At 34.1% G+C, this 16,987-nt stretch overlaps 3 protein-coding genes across 3 annotated transcripts in view; all 3 read right to left on the bottom strand.

Moving 5' to 3' along the window:
• The window catches only part of LOC127874480 (dynein light chain Tctex-type protein 2B-like), a 45,652-nt gene that overhangs the window by 14,973 nt on the left and 13,692 nt on the right, over positions 1-16,987 (bottom strand). The window lies entirely within an intron of this gene.
• On the bottom strand, positions 5,522-6,239 carry LOC127872285 (dynein light chain Tctex-type protein 2B-like). The gene is made up of 2 exons (XM_052415615.1): positions 6,116-6,239; positions 5,522-5,990 (listed from the first exon to the last, which is right to left on the bottom strand). The coding sequence occupies exons 1-2, from the start codon at positions 6,237-6,239 to the stop codon at positions 5,620-5,622; spliced, it is 495 nt and encodes a 164-aa protein (XP_052271575.1). The 3' UTR covers positions 5,522-5,619.
• Positions 11,779-12,378, bottom strand: LOC127872284 (dynein light chain Tctex-type protein 2B-like). The gene has a single exon (XM_052415614.1). It carries the CDS (start codon positions 12,376-12,378, stop codon positions 11,779-11,781), a length of 600 nt encoding a protein of 199 aa, XP_052271574.1.

Here is a 16,987-nt window from a genome sequence, read left to right as displayed (position 1 = left end):
AGCTGTTTGACGTCACATGCTGACCACATATATTCTATATGGTGTCAGTTGACTATAGTTGATAATACTAGTTATAAAAAACATTGTTTGTCCTTGTTAATTTGATGAGATGGAAAGTAGTTGGCGTGATATAATCGTCTCGGTCTCGCCCTGATATGGTTTTCCACAGAACCGTATATCCCGTATCGGGTCAGCAACTAACCCTGTAACTATTAATATAGGCGCGGAAAAATGATTTTGTTTTCAAACAAACATAGTTTATTGTGTTTTATAAACAGCATGTTCTTACGAGATGGCGTTTACATCGTATTAACTTCAACATTACACAAATTGTTTTCTTTTAATTTATGTGTATGTGTAGTTAAATACGTGTCCTTGCGCTGTCATGTGTTTTCTACTTTCAATTATAAATACGTTTACACGCATACACACTTGAGATGAACACGTTTGTTAATTCATCAAATAGGGGGATACCAATTGTAAAATTGATTTCCATGATGCATAGAATAAGTATATGGACATAGTTACTGCCAAACAATATACAGAATGACGATTTGCAAATTCTTAGTCAAATCGTCTGATACACATGTTGGATCAATATGAAAATAGTACCTAGGTAGTACCCATCATACCACGTGGAGACGCACACAAGTTTGTTTCAGTGACACCAGTGGACATAGTGTCGCCAACTTCAAGTTGGAGCCGTCAATGCTACCATCGGAGGTTTACACCTGTTGTAACACATGCCGAACATTACACTTTGCCTAGAATTAGTAGTACAAAATGTATAAACAAAATGAATGTAAGTCCCAAAGTAAAACACTTTATACCTGCCAATGGAATACAATAACAAATCGGGAACACAATTGAATGGAGCAAATACTACTATAAGCATTTTGAATCCCCCGCCGAAAGGCTAAGGCAGAGAGAAATGGTAGGCGTCATTCCTTCCTAGCGTCCGTCCGTCTAACAAAACCTGGATCATGCGATGACAACAAAAGGTCTTTAGCTACGCTATGGGGATAAAAAGCAACGTGGTGAATATGCAAGTTATTACATTTTGTTTCTCATGCACACATTCAAATTATGGTTTCTATTGTAACAGAAATTACTGAAAACTTAAATCTGGATCCTGCGATAACTAAAAAATACATACTTTAGCTTGGTTGACAAAACTCGATGTGAAGATAGAGGTTGAGTCATATTGGGAATATCTGCGTTTTATTAAATAGATTTTGTGAATACTCGGAAAGAATTTCAGTCAATTTACCATTTACAGATCATTACCAATAGTGGAATACTTTGATGATCAAGAATGCGTATCACAATTAAATGTTATCATTTTTATGCCATCCCCCCCTTAAAAAAGGGGGTATATTGTTTCCGGTCAATAACACCTCAACGAATTGGCCGATTGGCTTGATAGTTTATATGTACATTGACCTTGGACAGTAGATGACCCAAATTGAAATTGGAGTCACTTGGTCAAAGGTCAAGATCACTGTCACAATAAGTGTGAACATCGTTTCCGATCAATAACTCATGAAGGAATCGACCGAATGACATGATACTGCACATGTGCATTGGGCTTGGACAGTAGATGACTCCTTTTCAAAATGGGGTAATTAGGTCCAAGATCAAGGTCACCCACAATAAGTGTGAACAATGCTTGCGATCAATAACTCGTCAACAAATTGAAAGGTTGGCTTTATACTTCACATGTGCATTGGCAATGGAGGGTAGATGACCTTATTGAAATTGGGGTTACTAATTCCAAGCCCTGTTTGGGGATGGGGGCATATGTCTCCGACCGCGGAACATTGTTAGATGATACTTTGCAGACATCTTATCTTCTGCATTTTCTTTAAAACGCGATATTGTTCAGAATCGGACAGCTCTTTGTCAACAAATTTGGTGAGTTTTTCTGACAAGAACATACGACTTTGTTCATTTCCGTCTCGTTTCGAGAATAAGGTTGAACATTTAGCGCAGCCACAATTTATAACTATGTTGGAAAGTAAGAAGTATCTGCACATTTTTTAAAGGCCATTTTATAGTCTTTCTGCCTGCAAAACACCATTTTAGTTTTTTTTAAGATTTTGCACCACCGTTAAGGAAATGAAGGATAAGGGTAATAGCGGATAAAGCGTTTCCTGTTGACATGAGTAAAAGTTTATGTCTCAAACATTTGAAAAGCAATTCAATCTGTAACTGACATTAAAATTAGAAAAATAAGACTGTAAGGGAATTGTATAATCTTATGTTTTGGAGAACATTTGAAAAATAAGATTTTACTGTGTGAATACATATAGACATAATAATGATAAACATATATTGTTCATTCATAAAAAATAAATGTATAACAATAAATTGTTTCATCACTAAAATGACCGAAAGTTCATGTGTACAACAAATGTTTGTATGATATCGATGTAGGCCTACTTATTGAACTTTTTAACAACATCAACCTTAACTGTTTTATGTAAATATATTGCCAAAAACAAACTCTTGTTTGTATGTCGGCATAAAATGTCAGTAGCATGTGTATCGAATGTGTAGTGAATTTCGTCCACATCTCCAAAGAGATTAAATTGAAACTAGAAATATGTAATCACCATGAATTGTAGATGTAAGGACAGATGTAGATGTCTATCTAAATCAAGTTCCGATATGTTTGAGGGCAAAGCTACGCAATTATCAATTCTTTGATAAGTTTTAGTCTTTGTATGATATACAGTCTCAGGCACGTGTTACATATACATACCAAAACTACTAATATAATTGTCCTTCAATATTTGAAATGCTAACATATTTACACCTTGCTATGGTGTGTGCTATTTTTCGTAGATAATTACATTCATTTTTTTAGTGCAACCTTTGGTAAAGATATTTACAAACAGAAATATTTTATTAGACAAATACCGTTATTCAAACCTTCCAAGCATCAGTATCAAAATTATGTGTCAATCTGAAGCTTTCAGTTTTCTGTTGAACGGAGTCAAACAAGTTTAGTAATTATAACATCCAGAATTTTAAATAAAACATAACTCTTTTGAAAAAATATAATTTAAAAATTGTGTTACTCTTACAAATCAGTACTTCGATTCTTTTAATTGTAACATGTACATGTTTCAATCAGTCATCATGTTTAATATAATTATATGATCAATGTTTTGTATGATGTGATGCTATTTTACATTGATATTTGTGTATCTTTTATTTATGTCTTGTGTTCAGTTGTTTTACTTTTGTTTTGCTTGCTCAAAGTTTACTGTTGTCTTTGGTGTTTCATGTCAAATTAAGTGTGGTTCTGTATATTAAACTGTATGATGATCTTGTTGATTTTTCCAATAAATGATCTCAATAGATTATTATCTTCACGTTTTAGTTATTTTTCATATTAAATATTGATGATTAGAAATTATAATGTTTTAAAAGATATACATTTCTGTTGGATCTATTAAAGACATTTAAACCAATAATTCACAGTCAAACAATATATATCTCTCTAAATTACCTAGCCTGTGGAGAAACCCACGTATGTGCTAGAACAAAGCTGACATATTGATAATCCTTTCAAAATCAAATAACATTACAATTTTTATTAATGGAATGAAACAACTATTGGTGGATAAAATGAACCACCAGGTTAAAATGGTAAGTGTGTTTTTCCAGTCTAGTGCAGCCTTTGTTATGTCTATTTCCACGGCTTGCAATATGTAAAATACTATATAAAAGACAACATAATCACTGTTTATTAGCATAACAACTGTGCGAAATGTTTAAATCACAGTATACAAGTATGAGGTTCATGTTTTGACATTTCAAATAGCGTTTGATATGCCTCTGAGGGGTTTTGATAACATGATCCGTTATGACTGCTACTGATCCGTTAATGGTTGAATTCCGCTGTGAAAAAACGTGCCACAAAAAGATATTGTCAACATTTAAAACATAATTTAGGCTTTTACAGTAAGCAAAGCTTATATTTCTTTAAACTGCTGTAATTTAAGTATCAAAACATTTATTGCCTTTCACAAAACTATCTGACAAACGAAGGAAGAAATCAGTAGCGCCATCAAGCAATTGAAGAACGGCAAATCCGCAAGACCTAACAGCATACCTGTAGAAGCGCGTACGGCTGACCTCGAGACCAGTGTGAAGCTAGTCTACCCGCTCCTCATTTAGATATGTGAAGAGGGAAAGGTAACTGAAAGCCTTAATTAATTACACCATAGCTTATTTATAAGTAAATATCACGGTCCTCGGTGTCATTTTTTCTTAGATGGAAATATGTGGAGCTACTCTATACGCTCTTCAGCAAGATATGGAAAGAAGAAAATGCAATTGACATCGCGCCTGGAACACGATCGCTCCGCCCACTTGTTAACGTGGACTAGGGGTTCAAATAGCTGGAAAAGCTAACACCAAAGTGGCGTCAATGTATATAGATAATTTTGAAAAATTTTATGGATATTTTATCCCCTATAAAAACGGGAAAGAGGTATTGCGTCATGTAGTGATATTATAATTAAAACACAATTGGTGTTTAAATAACATATGCTACCTAAAATAGGTATTTCGGAAATTTACAAACGCTCCAAGACGCTTGCGCGCGTACCGAAATCATCATTTTTCTACGTGAAATGTGTGTACCAGTAATAAATGACACTTCTAAAAAGGTATTTACCGATGTTATTAAAACAAATGCAACGAAATTCATTTAATTGTATTCGGTTTTGTCTTAAAAAGTTAAACAAATGAACCGTTGTACATGAGGATCTACGGTAAATTGGGTTGTAATTTAAAAAACACATTGGTCAAACAGTCATATAGAACCAGCCTCATTAGTTTTACTAAATAAAACAAGAGTAAGCTTTATAAGCAGACATTATCCTTTCGACAAGCCTTACTTCCAGCCTGATCTTCTCAACTGCTCAAGCCACTATTCTCAGCACAGAAGGTCGTCATGAGAAGACCTCCGATGATTGATTACTTTTCAATTAATTTGAAACTTGTCTGTTCTCTTGTGTCATTGGCGAATATTAATAGCAGCTCTTTTTGTGACAGAAGTACATCCACCTAAATATTCTCGCTAAGAAACATCAGTTAGTTTATAACGTTGCTTATATGAACACAAATGTTTCATTTTCTTATCTACTATTTCGATATGCTTACGTTGTGTAAGATTCAGGAACCAGGAGATACAGTAACAATAGAATTCACAGAAAACTTAAGTGTTTTAAATGGTTTATTTGTGTGAAGAGGTCTAGAGAAAGAAAGATTCTGGACGACATGGAATGTTGAAATTGATGACAAAGGATAGTATTGTATGTACGATCGGATAGTGGCATTTCTGTCCAGATGGTCAACACCGATATCTGTCTGTTATGATTACACAGCAGAATTATATGGAAGAAATATCGGTAAATAAAGAACTGACGGAATGAATAAATATGGGTTCTAAACAATAAAATAGAGTTTTACATTTATTCACGACGATAAATGCACAAACATCATATTGCAAATGAACTCACAAATAAACATATATTGCATAAGTATTCATCAAAATAAATAACATTAATATTGAAACATCTCACCCGCCATGCAAGCTACAGGTCAGTTAGCAATGAACTTTTCAAAATAACAAGCGTACATAGCGGCTTCCGCGCACAATCCATTCTTGTTATAACTAGTCTCGGCGTAATTGTCTGTGTCCTTGTTCCACAGACACCGGCTGACTACACGAACTCCCTGGTTACTGTCCTGGCCAATGGTCACAGTAACTACATACTTGTACCGCTGAAATCCCATGTCCTTCACGCGCGACTTAATGAGATCCGTCAGCATCTGCGAGAGGCACTGCTTAGGGTTGTACTTCTCACCATCCAGGCATTCATCGAGTACTTCCTGTATAATGACACGCACACTTTCGGGTTTGAACACTTCACTGTGATCAGGCTGCAGTTTGTACGTATTCTGCAGCTTCACTGAAACAGTCAAATGTTCTAAATTCCAAAGAAACTTCCGGTTACGCTAGATCGGGACACCATGGACATCCGGCGGCTATACTGGACGCTAGGGCGGCCCTCGAAACGCGACATCCGGCGCATACTGGGATTGGTCGTATGAGGACCCTCGCTGCCTTCCTTCGGGACCAGTGATGGTCGCGTACTTCCGTTGTGGTCGCTATGGTGATCCGCAAGATTCTCCACTGTTAAAGTCTGCATTTCAGCCATGTCTCAGTCTGAAAAGGAAACACATTCGGATAGTAATCAATTGTAGACGCCGGTAAACAGACTATAATATGTTGTAACCACATCATTAACATATCCGTAAGAACAACCCCAATTGACTTTATATTTGGAATCCATTAGACAATATCACAATATCAATATCATATCCATTAAACAAAATCATAGCATTCAATAATGTGAAGCATAAACACTTAATAGGTGAAACGTGAGTACTATTTTGATTAATATTACATAATACATGATAAAGAAAAATAAAGTGCCTGCCACGAAGCATGAACATTTATCCACAACTGATCCTTTACATGGGAGAATGCAATGAGATTGGCTTTTATAGTGCATTAAATAACTTCAATAATGTAATATAACATTATGTTCCAACACAAGTACACTGGTGAACAAGCGAACATAAACATGATACATCGATATAATACCATTCGTTGCTCTATAATAAGAAATTAAAAGGTAAAACTTGGCACGTCAGATATGTCTAAGCATGCATCCTTTTTATCTTCAGAACAATATCACGTAATGCACGTTGAAATTGTAGAGGAATTGAATAGATCAACATGTGATTAAAATATCGATTGTTTGAGACAGTAACTACTAGGGGTAACACATTTTTAAATAAACATTATTGAATCAAAATTAAACAATAATACAATTTCTTTGGCAGTGAATCTCATAAAAACTGCACTTAGTAAATATCGTAATAATGTATAAGGCTGCATCAATACACAACAAAGTACTGTGATGTATTGGCATTTGGAAACGACATGTTTCGACACATTGAAATGTATTGAAATACAGGGGAATATATTTAGTTTGAGCACTGTCACTGGAGATCTGTAGAAAATAAATTAACATTAAATAATTTGTCATCAAATGCAGTTCTTGCCCCAACAGTATATGGAAAACAATTGTATATGTTCTATTTATATAAAGCTTATATATTCCAAAGTACTTCCAGGTAGACGGGACTTGAAGTTGTTCGGCAAAGGTTTTAAAAGTGTCATGTAATTTTACAGGTTTTCATAATGTTCAATGTTCCATGTGCAAGATGATTTGTAATAATTTCAACTGTATACATTTTCTTTTTATTAACAGAAACCAGGTATTTTTCTGTCAGAAACATATCCTTCAATAAATATTTACAGATTGAAATAAAATTAGTATTTTCGATTTATTATCGAAGTATTGTTGACAGCTTGAAAAACACAGGTTGAAAACCAATATACTTTAGCAAGAGCATTACAAAATACCTTTATCTGATCGACGTCTGAATCTGTTTGCACTGAGCAAATATTTGACAATCATCGCTAAAGTACACACAACAACTTGTAAATATTTGTTTAAGATATTGTGAAACAAACAAATCATACGCATTTTTAGTTCCTCTTATTTCTGTTCATGGCATATGACATTTATAATGCATTTTTGAAGGACGAGGTGTAACTTTAAACAAACAATCGTACTGAAAAGGAGTTCAAAGACCACGGACCAGAAGATAAAATCAACACAGCAAACACACTTTATAAACATAGAAATAATGAAACTCCTTAATCATTATTGGAAGACAATTTCGTGTTACAATCATAATGCCTTTTATTTTCTCCCAGTGACCCTTTGCAAGTAAAAACAATCAGGACACTTTATTCGATAAATCATTAAATACGAAATGTATAAGGCCTTGGAATGTCAATGCAAAGCGCGCTGGACATTTAGCTTTGCCCTTAAAATCAAATATAATAAAACACAAATCATACAGTAAAAAAAAACAAATTACAAAGCAACTCATAGATCATGTATCTGATGTATTGCAATCTAATTTCTTGAAGGTTGAATACTCCCAAGAATAACCTTTATATATTTACACTTTTCTGAGGGTAGATCGTAAATAAAAACTTGTTACAATTTACATTAAAAATATAAATGTCAATGTTTTACACGCAAAGAAATGGCTATAATATAATGTTCATTTTAATATTTACTGGCACATACCAGATTACCCGCTGTAGATCATATGACTGTATGATAGATGGACAAAAATAACTCTACGTAACAGTGAGTTGTTCAGACAGACAGAGGTTTAGTTTTAAAATGAACACATACATGTTATGTCATAAAACAAATTTACGTTAATGCAAATCTCTCGTACATAAACGTGAACCACATACTTAAAGAATTGAAAAAAACCCAACAACTTTTCCGTTGTATAATGCGCGTATTAAAACAAACTTTGTTTTCCTACACTGACTTAAAACATGTCCGTATCGAAACCCCCTCCAACGCCTTTCACATCTCAGTATCGTAATCTCTCATGCGCGAAAGAAAATCGAACGTCGTTTAAAGCAAATGAAAAGCACCTTCCGCATTTGCCTCTGTCATCTCTTTGCGCAAATAATTACCCTGGTGGGTTGTTATGAATTAAAGATCTATATCGATTGATAAGCATATTTAGCGATATCGATGATCGTAATATTTTAGCTATACATTTACTTATAGGACACGGATTAATATAAGTATATTTTGCTGACATTTATCAAGGATTTATTTTAATTGTGCTGTAATCAAATTATTCAAAGGAAACATGGTTGAAAGCGGAGTATAATTCAATTCATTGCACGACAAAACACAGTTATTAATCTATTAAAATAACGCTGCTTGTTTATTATATGAAAAGACCGTTACATGCAAACAAACGTTATTATGCAAATGTCCCAATTAAAACGTTATTATGCAAATGTCCCAATTAAAACGTTATTATGCAAATGTCCCAATTAAAACGTTATTATGCAAATGTCCCAATTAAAATGAGCGGAATTCGATAGTCACAACTATGTCGAAATTTGTCTGTCGATCTGTAACGTCGGCATAGTGTATCTGTATTGTTAAACGTCAATATAAATCAGGTTCTGCATAAGCAAAAGCTCCATTCTATTTATGGTATATGCAGTTCACGGCGTTTTAATCAGCAATGAAACACAAAATACTATGATTATAAAGAGGCGTATTATAAATTGATAGATCAACACAATAAACACAAATCGAATAGAAAGATACATTGATCGGTGTAGCTAATTATACAGGCCCTTTTGACGTGTATAGTGCTTAAACCAGGAAGGTCGCTTGCACGTTAATTTTAGACCTAAAAAAGGTGTTATGTTTTGATAATAGGCCATTAATTCAAAGAAAGCTATTTTGCTTGCAGATTGTGTATTGTGCGCTAAAGCGAGTCACTTGCAAATTACAATAAAACTAAACTATTTGTTTTGGACATACATAAATAACACGCCTCAATATATATTTCAATGATAGACATAAATTCTTCTGTCGTTGTGTTTGTATACGTGTTAGCAAAAGAAAAGAGGGCATGGTATTTCTTGATTGCGTTTTTCAGCTAGTTGACACAGTGAGTTGAAGTCAAGTACACAAACCACTCACGGTAAGCAAGCAAATCAAAGGATAGCATGCAGGCGAGAAGATTTCATTAATTGATAAAAAAACAAAACACAATGCTTCCAGAGAAACACCATATGTATTGAAACATCCCTTACCTGTAATAAACATCCCTGATCGGTCTGTAGACGGCAGGGCTACAGATCTGAGGATCGCGGGCCATTTCGCCTACCTCTGATTAAAGTAGGACAGTTGTTTGTTACTGGTATCAATGTGTGTACTTCGTACTGGTGGCCCAGGTAACCCAGTTTTAGATGGCCAACTGACTGAAATAACTGAAATACCGTTGAACACGACAAAACCAAAAACAAAACAAGCTAATTGACAAATGTTTACAACTGATCGCCCTGGCGCCAGGCAACATAAACTACGTTACATAATATTTGCTTTATTGAAATGTTCTTAACTTAACAACCTTTTGTGTTTAAATGTCAAATGCACTAGTAAGTGCAATATTGTAAATTATATACAAATTAAAACTGCAATCGCATAATCCGGTATTTAAATAAACCATGCATGTCATTTGGAAAGCAATGCCGTATTTCTACTTTCAACGCTAGTAAACTGTAAATTACGAACTCCATTGGTCGCTTTTAACAAATACAAATTATACACGTTATCTCGCGCGTCAATTCCATAATTGACCAGACTCTCCTATGAACTCGTTTCTGTCTGACACCCTCCGACAGCAGTAAATCAGCATTGAGACAGATTGTGAAGTTATCTTCTTCTCTCCAACTTGTCTCGTCCGGTGTTATAATGTGGTGTGGTTTCGCAAATTTTTTATTACGTATAATTTGTGCATCACAGAATGTCGTCAACAAAACTAATATTTCAAATATTAACACATTCTTAATTAATGTCGTTTGAGGAATAATTTTAATGGCACTACGTTTAATGGACGACTTATTTTTCAGTTTTGTCTACGTAAAACATGAAATACAATGTACATAAATTACGTTTAGAACGTCTTTAAAAGGGAAATAAAAAAGCATATGATCAGCGTGTTAGAATGAAAGTGAAACCTGTGCGAATGATTTGCAATAGAATTAAGATAGAAACATTCAAAGTCTGGAGCAGCTATCAACGGACTGATTTTGGCACCTAGAACACTTTGAAATGATAACATTTGATTAAATAACACACACGCCCATGTAAATCAGCCGATGACATATACACATGTAAACTCATTGTTCAAACGATCAATTAGTCTTGTAGAAACAACCTTCACCGTTACACTAAACACAATATGACAATATTCCAAATGAATTGTAAGATTAATATCAATCAATCTTGCGCATCGCCTTATTCTCTTAGAGCACTCCATCCATTTTAAGCAGTACAAGCAACTCGCAGGTGAAGGTAGTCTATAACTGAAGTCTTGCTAAGACGATTTGCTTGACGACATCCTTAAGTCAGTCCTTGTCAATTATAAAATGGAGACCGGGGCATCGACGAATTCCGGACGGAGTAATGCAATAAAACATTATCAATAATATAGCATAGTGAAACCTTTCATTACACTAACGAATTCTTTCAATTGAGACCAGAAATAAAAGATATGTTGCACAATCATTTCTGAATATAAAAATCATTAAAATTGAACAAAAAAACACTATCACACTACAGGCCACATGCTACTTATTGGGAAATGTGGCTTACGGATGTTGTATTTGACCATCGGAATAATACATTGCCTTACTCAATAGACAACACTATTATGTATTATCATTTGAAGACAGTGCACTCATACTGTCGATTGTATTTTCCAAAAGCGACGATACAGACAAAAAAGAGCAACATCTTTGAGCAATAATTGGAAAGCAAAACAATTCTCAAAAGCTATTTGGGAATACATTACGTTCGAAACCAATTAACTTTAATAGCATGAAAACAATTAAACACTGTTTAACTTAATCTTTGTAACAAATTCGTTATAGGGATAACATACCTTCACTTTATTTAATTTGCGCTAAGGAATATAAATAGGTTACATAATTACTAGTAAAACAACACAAATGTTCTATATGATATCATTTGGACAATTCCCTTATATACTAATGTTCTATTCGAAATAGCAGGCGTACACCGCTGCTACCGCGTACAACCCATTCTTGTTATAACTAGCCTCGGCGTAATTGTCCGTGTCGTTGTTCCATAGACACCGGCTAACTACACGGACTCCTTGGTTACTGTTCTGACCAATGGTCACCGTCACTATATACTTGTAGCGCTGAAATCCCATGTCCTTCACGCGCGACTTGATGAGATCCGTCAGCATCTGTGAGAGGGTTCGGCACTGCGTAGGGTTGTACTTCTCACCGTCCAGGCATTCAATGAGCACTTCCTGCATGACGTTACTAACACTTCCGGGCTTGAACATTTCACTTTGGTCCGGCTGCAGCTTGTACGTGTTCTGCAGCTTAACGGTATAAAGCTCAATGTTCTTAATTCCAACGGAACTTCCGGTTACGCTTGATCGCGATACCATGGACATTCGGCTAGAATGGTTGTTCAGACGGCCCTCTAAACGCGACATCCGGCGCATACCGAGACTGGTGTTGATGGGACCCTGACTGCCCTCTTTTGACAACAGCGACGGACGCCTACTTCCGGAGTGGTCGCTACGGTTATCCGCAAGTTTCTCCGCAGTTAAAGTCTGCATGTTAGTTGCTCTGCACTCTGAAAGGAAACCCAAACCGAACAGTTATAACATGTAGCAAAATGAACGTGCAGATAAATTAACGAACGTCATAATATTTTTTTAAGCAAAATAAACGAACGTCAGATAAAAAGGTGAAGCAAAATTAACGAACTTCTGAAAATGTTGCATTTCTAAAGTACATATAAGGAAACATGCCAATGGACGCAAACAAACGCATTAAAAGTGAATACATGGTGATACGCTATAATCCTCTTTTAAAAATGTGTATAATAACCACATTGCAATCAGTTTATATTTAAATTAAGACCACATGATTATTTATTTCCATACAAATAATAATTTTAAACTTAATACAAGATATCAATAAAATATGAGAGCATTCAATGGTGTTCAAAATAGCACTATGATGGCTTTAATAGAAGCACTGTTTTTAATGTCGTTACCAATAAAATAGCGAAACAAATAATTAAAGTAAGCATAATTACTGAAACAGTGAGTCCTGAATGTATCAGTTACGAACCACGGCAGTGATGATGTTCCACAAGAGCATATGAGTTCTCGAATAAAACGTGTTTACATATCTTAATTATCGTGTTTCTAAGTAGTTTCACGAAAACTTTATACTTCATCATCTGAACTTTGTCATCTTTCTTAAGTAACGCGTACATATTTTAATATTTCGATAATGTTCAATCTACACGCTTTTTTACATTTACATATGTCCAATATCTAGTGATATTTTTTAACAAGTACGCGTTTATAAATGTTTTTAAATTGTTGTTGTTTACATAATGTATATACTTAACAAAAATACTAAAATGCTTCTTTATATAAGATAATAATATGACCTCAAATATATATTTACTGTTTGGACTGAGTTTAAGTTTCGTTTTAAATATTGACGCCTTAGTGATAGCTAGAACATCAGGTTTGGACACAAGAGTATACTTCCTGCAAGAGAATAATAAATTACCCTTGTCAGGTCGATATCTCAATGATTTAGCGCTGAGCAAATATTTGACAGTCATCGTCCCAATATAAACACTAACTTGTAAATATTATTTCAAGAGCAATCTTTGTTTGCATTTTCTAAATCAACCTAACGATACATTTTGAAAATATTATTTCTGTACAAATCTACTATAAAACATTATTGACCGCAGTCTAATGCCAGTTTACGCAGAGTACTCCACGATGTTTTGAGTAGTGTACATAAATAATACCAAACAAACCAGGCATAATTGTTAAATGATTTGATTAATTTTCGTTTTAAAAAATCATTATGCAACCATTGACAGACGTGTACTTGGAAACAAAACGAATTCAGCTTCAAACGAATAGAAAGGGTATGGTCAAAAAGATATTTGCCACACAACATGAACTTTCATCAATCTTGACTGTATTTTAAATATTTAAGACATGATTTACTGACACGCAAAATGCACAATAGCAGTTAACTAGCTGGATTCACTTAAAACCCGCTGTTAATATATGAATACGAGAAGTTCATCATTTTCATTCATGTATGTTATTGTCCCAAGCCATAGCTGCCTGCATTCCGGTACATAGCCAGAGAAGTTAGAAAAAATAACACTAACATTGAGCATAATTAAATATTAAATAAACAAATCGAAAGGATGTATTAATGGTAATATAGTAATAAAATATTAACGCAATTTATGAAAAAAATCTTAATTTTAATGCAAAAAGAATTCAAATAATAATTTCAAAAAAATATCAACTATTTAAAATAAATCAAATACAAAATACCTTTCTTCTCACTATACTTGTATATCACAAACTATTTATTATTGCACTGACTCAACGTCTGTCCATATCCAAGTCCACTAAAAGTGTTGTCATATTTCAATCTTCTAACAACTCAGGCGCCAAGAAACATTGTTTGAACGTCATCTTTATGAAAATAAGCCGCTGTCATCTAGAGATGCGTAAATTTCAACCGTGACATGAAGTTATTATGAGTAAGAGATCGATATCGGTTCAGAGACATGATCGGCGAGAGAAGGGTTATTATTTATCGATTGATTTATTCAAGTATGTTTTATTTTTATTTATTTTTTAAGAATAGTACGTACGCATCGATTGATCTGTTCATTATACTAGTTTTAAAAATTATCATAAAATTATTTGGGCGTAAAAATAAATTCTGTGTCTTGAAATAATAGAAATGAAAATATTAAAAATGGGCTTATTACTGACAACACAATTTAAATAGTCTTTACGGAAAATTAGTGTTGTACATTATTTGCAAAGACGATTATGGAAATTTCCTACCGACATATGCCGCTTTCGAGATAAAGAGACAATTACGTAAAGCTCAATTAAATACACGTGCATTTGAACTGGTAAATATAAATTAACCGTGAGCTTGATTTGTAAGAGCTCCAGTTTATGTACGATACACGCATCATAATTCGGTAGGCGTTTTATGGTCATTTTCTCAATAATTAAATAACGGCGATCTTCAATATGTATACGTTACAATATTATCTAGTGTTATTTAATATAAGTCCCGTGTAGAAAGGCGTTGCAGCCAATGTCATTTTGTTGTACAGACATTAACATGTAAGGAATCTATTATTGATGAAAGTATGTTTCATTTTGTTCCCATAATCATTAACCATCATTAAAACAGTTTTGTTAAAGATGTAGAGTCTTCTTACCGTGCAATAAAGAAGTTGTTTGCATTACCGTCATGCAATCCCTTTGTAGGAAACTACGCTTCAGCCGACATGATCGCATGTTAGAAAAAACACACATACTGTTCATATTTCTAATCATATCATACTTCATACTGTTTTAAAGTTGTTATCGATTAGCATAACAATAAAAATTATGCGATGTTTATTCGAATAATAGAAAGAAAATAAAGTCAAATATACAGGAGCCCTTTCGTATACAATGATAGATTCGACCAAGATAAATATGCGTGTTAAAAATTGAATGTTATTTGTGCACGTGTTAGTTGTAGCTCATCAAAATTGTGTTCATATATTGACTAATACAAACCAAACAATTATAACTGATAATCGTCATATACATGGTATTTGTGCAGCTAAAGAATGCAGTGGTGTGCATTTGTTTAACTATTCAGGAAAGAGGCCTGCCAAATATTGCGTTAGGTACATATACCATCCAAAATTGACTATAAAGTATATGGTGTGTACTATGATGTTTCTATTTACGGCTTGGTTGCATTTTTATTTTACATAACAAATATAACAAAATATACCTAGATTTGGGCCTATAAATAAGAGTAAGAGTCATTTAAAAACAGATGTAAGAAAACTGCAATATATAGAATCAGTGGCATCTTGTAACTAAATAAGGGAGAACGATGTGAAGAATTCAATTAAAGAGTTCAATTACTTACTATCAATCCTCTTACACTAGTTTAGGATAATTTAAGGTACACATACCTGTACCCTTAACAATTTTGAAGGTGTATTATTTATGGAATAAGCACATATTGGCATTAAGATTATGTATTTTAAATTTCATTTATTAATTTTGTGCTCAGTATACAATATCATTTGGTTAAAAAATGTCGATGGGAAATGGTATATTGATTCATTCAGAATATGTCTTCGATAATATGTCCTCGACCAGCATTGAGATGTAAATGACATTGTAAAGTATGTTTCAAAACAGTGTTAACAATCTTATTCGATATCTACTTCTAATCGGTCTTTTTGTAGTTTCAATGTCACCCAATTTGATTGTTTTATACGAATTTCATGACTGAATAGCGGAAAAGGAAGTCCTACTGGTGAAAATGCCATTGCGTCACCGCTGCACCACGCGGAATTTGTTAATTTTAAACATAAACGCTATCTTAGTACTCAAAGTTCTTTTTAAATTATCTAGGAAAAGCGTAACGTGAACAAGCTTAGGTCAATCGAGGCAAAAAGAAAAACGAAAACCTTAAACACATCATCAAACACGACATGGACAGCACAAAACAAATACCATTTGCAGAAATTGCGGAGGTCAGTTTCCTCAAAACACACATTGTCCAGCAAAAGGAAAAGAGTGCAATTACTGCCACAAACTGAACCACTTTAAAGCCGTGTGTAGAAAACGTCTTTACGCACACTCAAAAGTCCATGAAATTCATGAACATACCGGAAGTGGCTCTCAAGCGGACTCGAACCCTGAAGTATTGTTCGGACTTAACTCAGTTAATAAAATAACGACTTCAAAACTGCCAAAAGTGACACTCACCGTAAATGGAACTCAAGCTACATTCCTAGTAGATGCCGAAAGTACACTCAACACCATCAATGCTCAAACACTCTCAAGAATGAACCCAAATCCGCTAGTAAGACCATCAAAGACTCAGTCATACGCATTTGGACAGACACTACCAATTGCCATGAGAGGTGAATGTACTTTGCTAGTTGAAAGAAAAAACAAATTCACGACTGCAACATTTCACGAAGTGCGTCAAAATAATGACAATTTAATTGGATACGAACTTGCCACTAATCTTGGTATTATACCTATTATCAAGACGCTTTCAAGTGACTCAAATTATGAACACTTTATCCAGAAATTCCCCGACGTATTCACGGGTCTCGGAAAATTA

Source organism: Dreissena polymorpha, chromosome 3 (genome assembly GCF_020536995.1).
Source record: "Dreissena polymorpha isolate Duluth1 chromosome 3, UMN_Dpol_1.0, whole genome shotgun sequence".
Classification (NCBI taxonomy): Eukaryota; Metazoa; Mollusca; class Bivalvia; order Myida; family Dreissenidae; genus Dreissena; species Dreissena polymorpha.
Note: the sequence above shows the minus strand (reverse complement) of the source record. Positions and strands in the feature narration are given on the sequence as shown.

What these genes read in the sequence shown, in the direction of transcription:
- LOC127872285 (XM_052415615.1), bottom strand. Translation starts at nt 6,239, where the DNA reads ATGGCTGAAATGCAGACTTTAACAGTGGAGAATCTTGCGGATCACCAT. An exon ending in TCCTCATACGACCAATCCCA is followed by an intron (nt 5,991 to 6,115) that starts GTATGCGCCGGA and finishes TGACTGTTTCAG; the next exon opens with TGAAGCTGCAGAATACGTAC.
- LOC127872284 (XM_052415614.1), bottom strand. Translation starts at nt 12,378, where the DNA reads ATGCAGACTTTAACTGCGGAGAAACTTGCGGATAACCGTAGCGACCAC.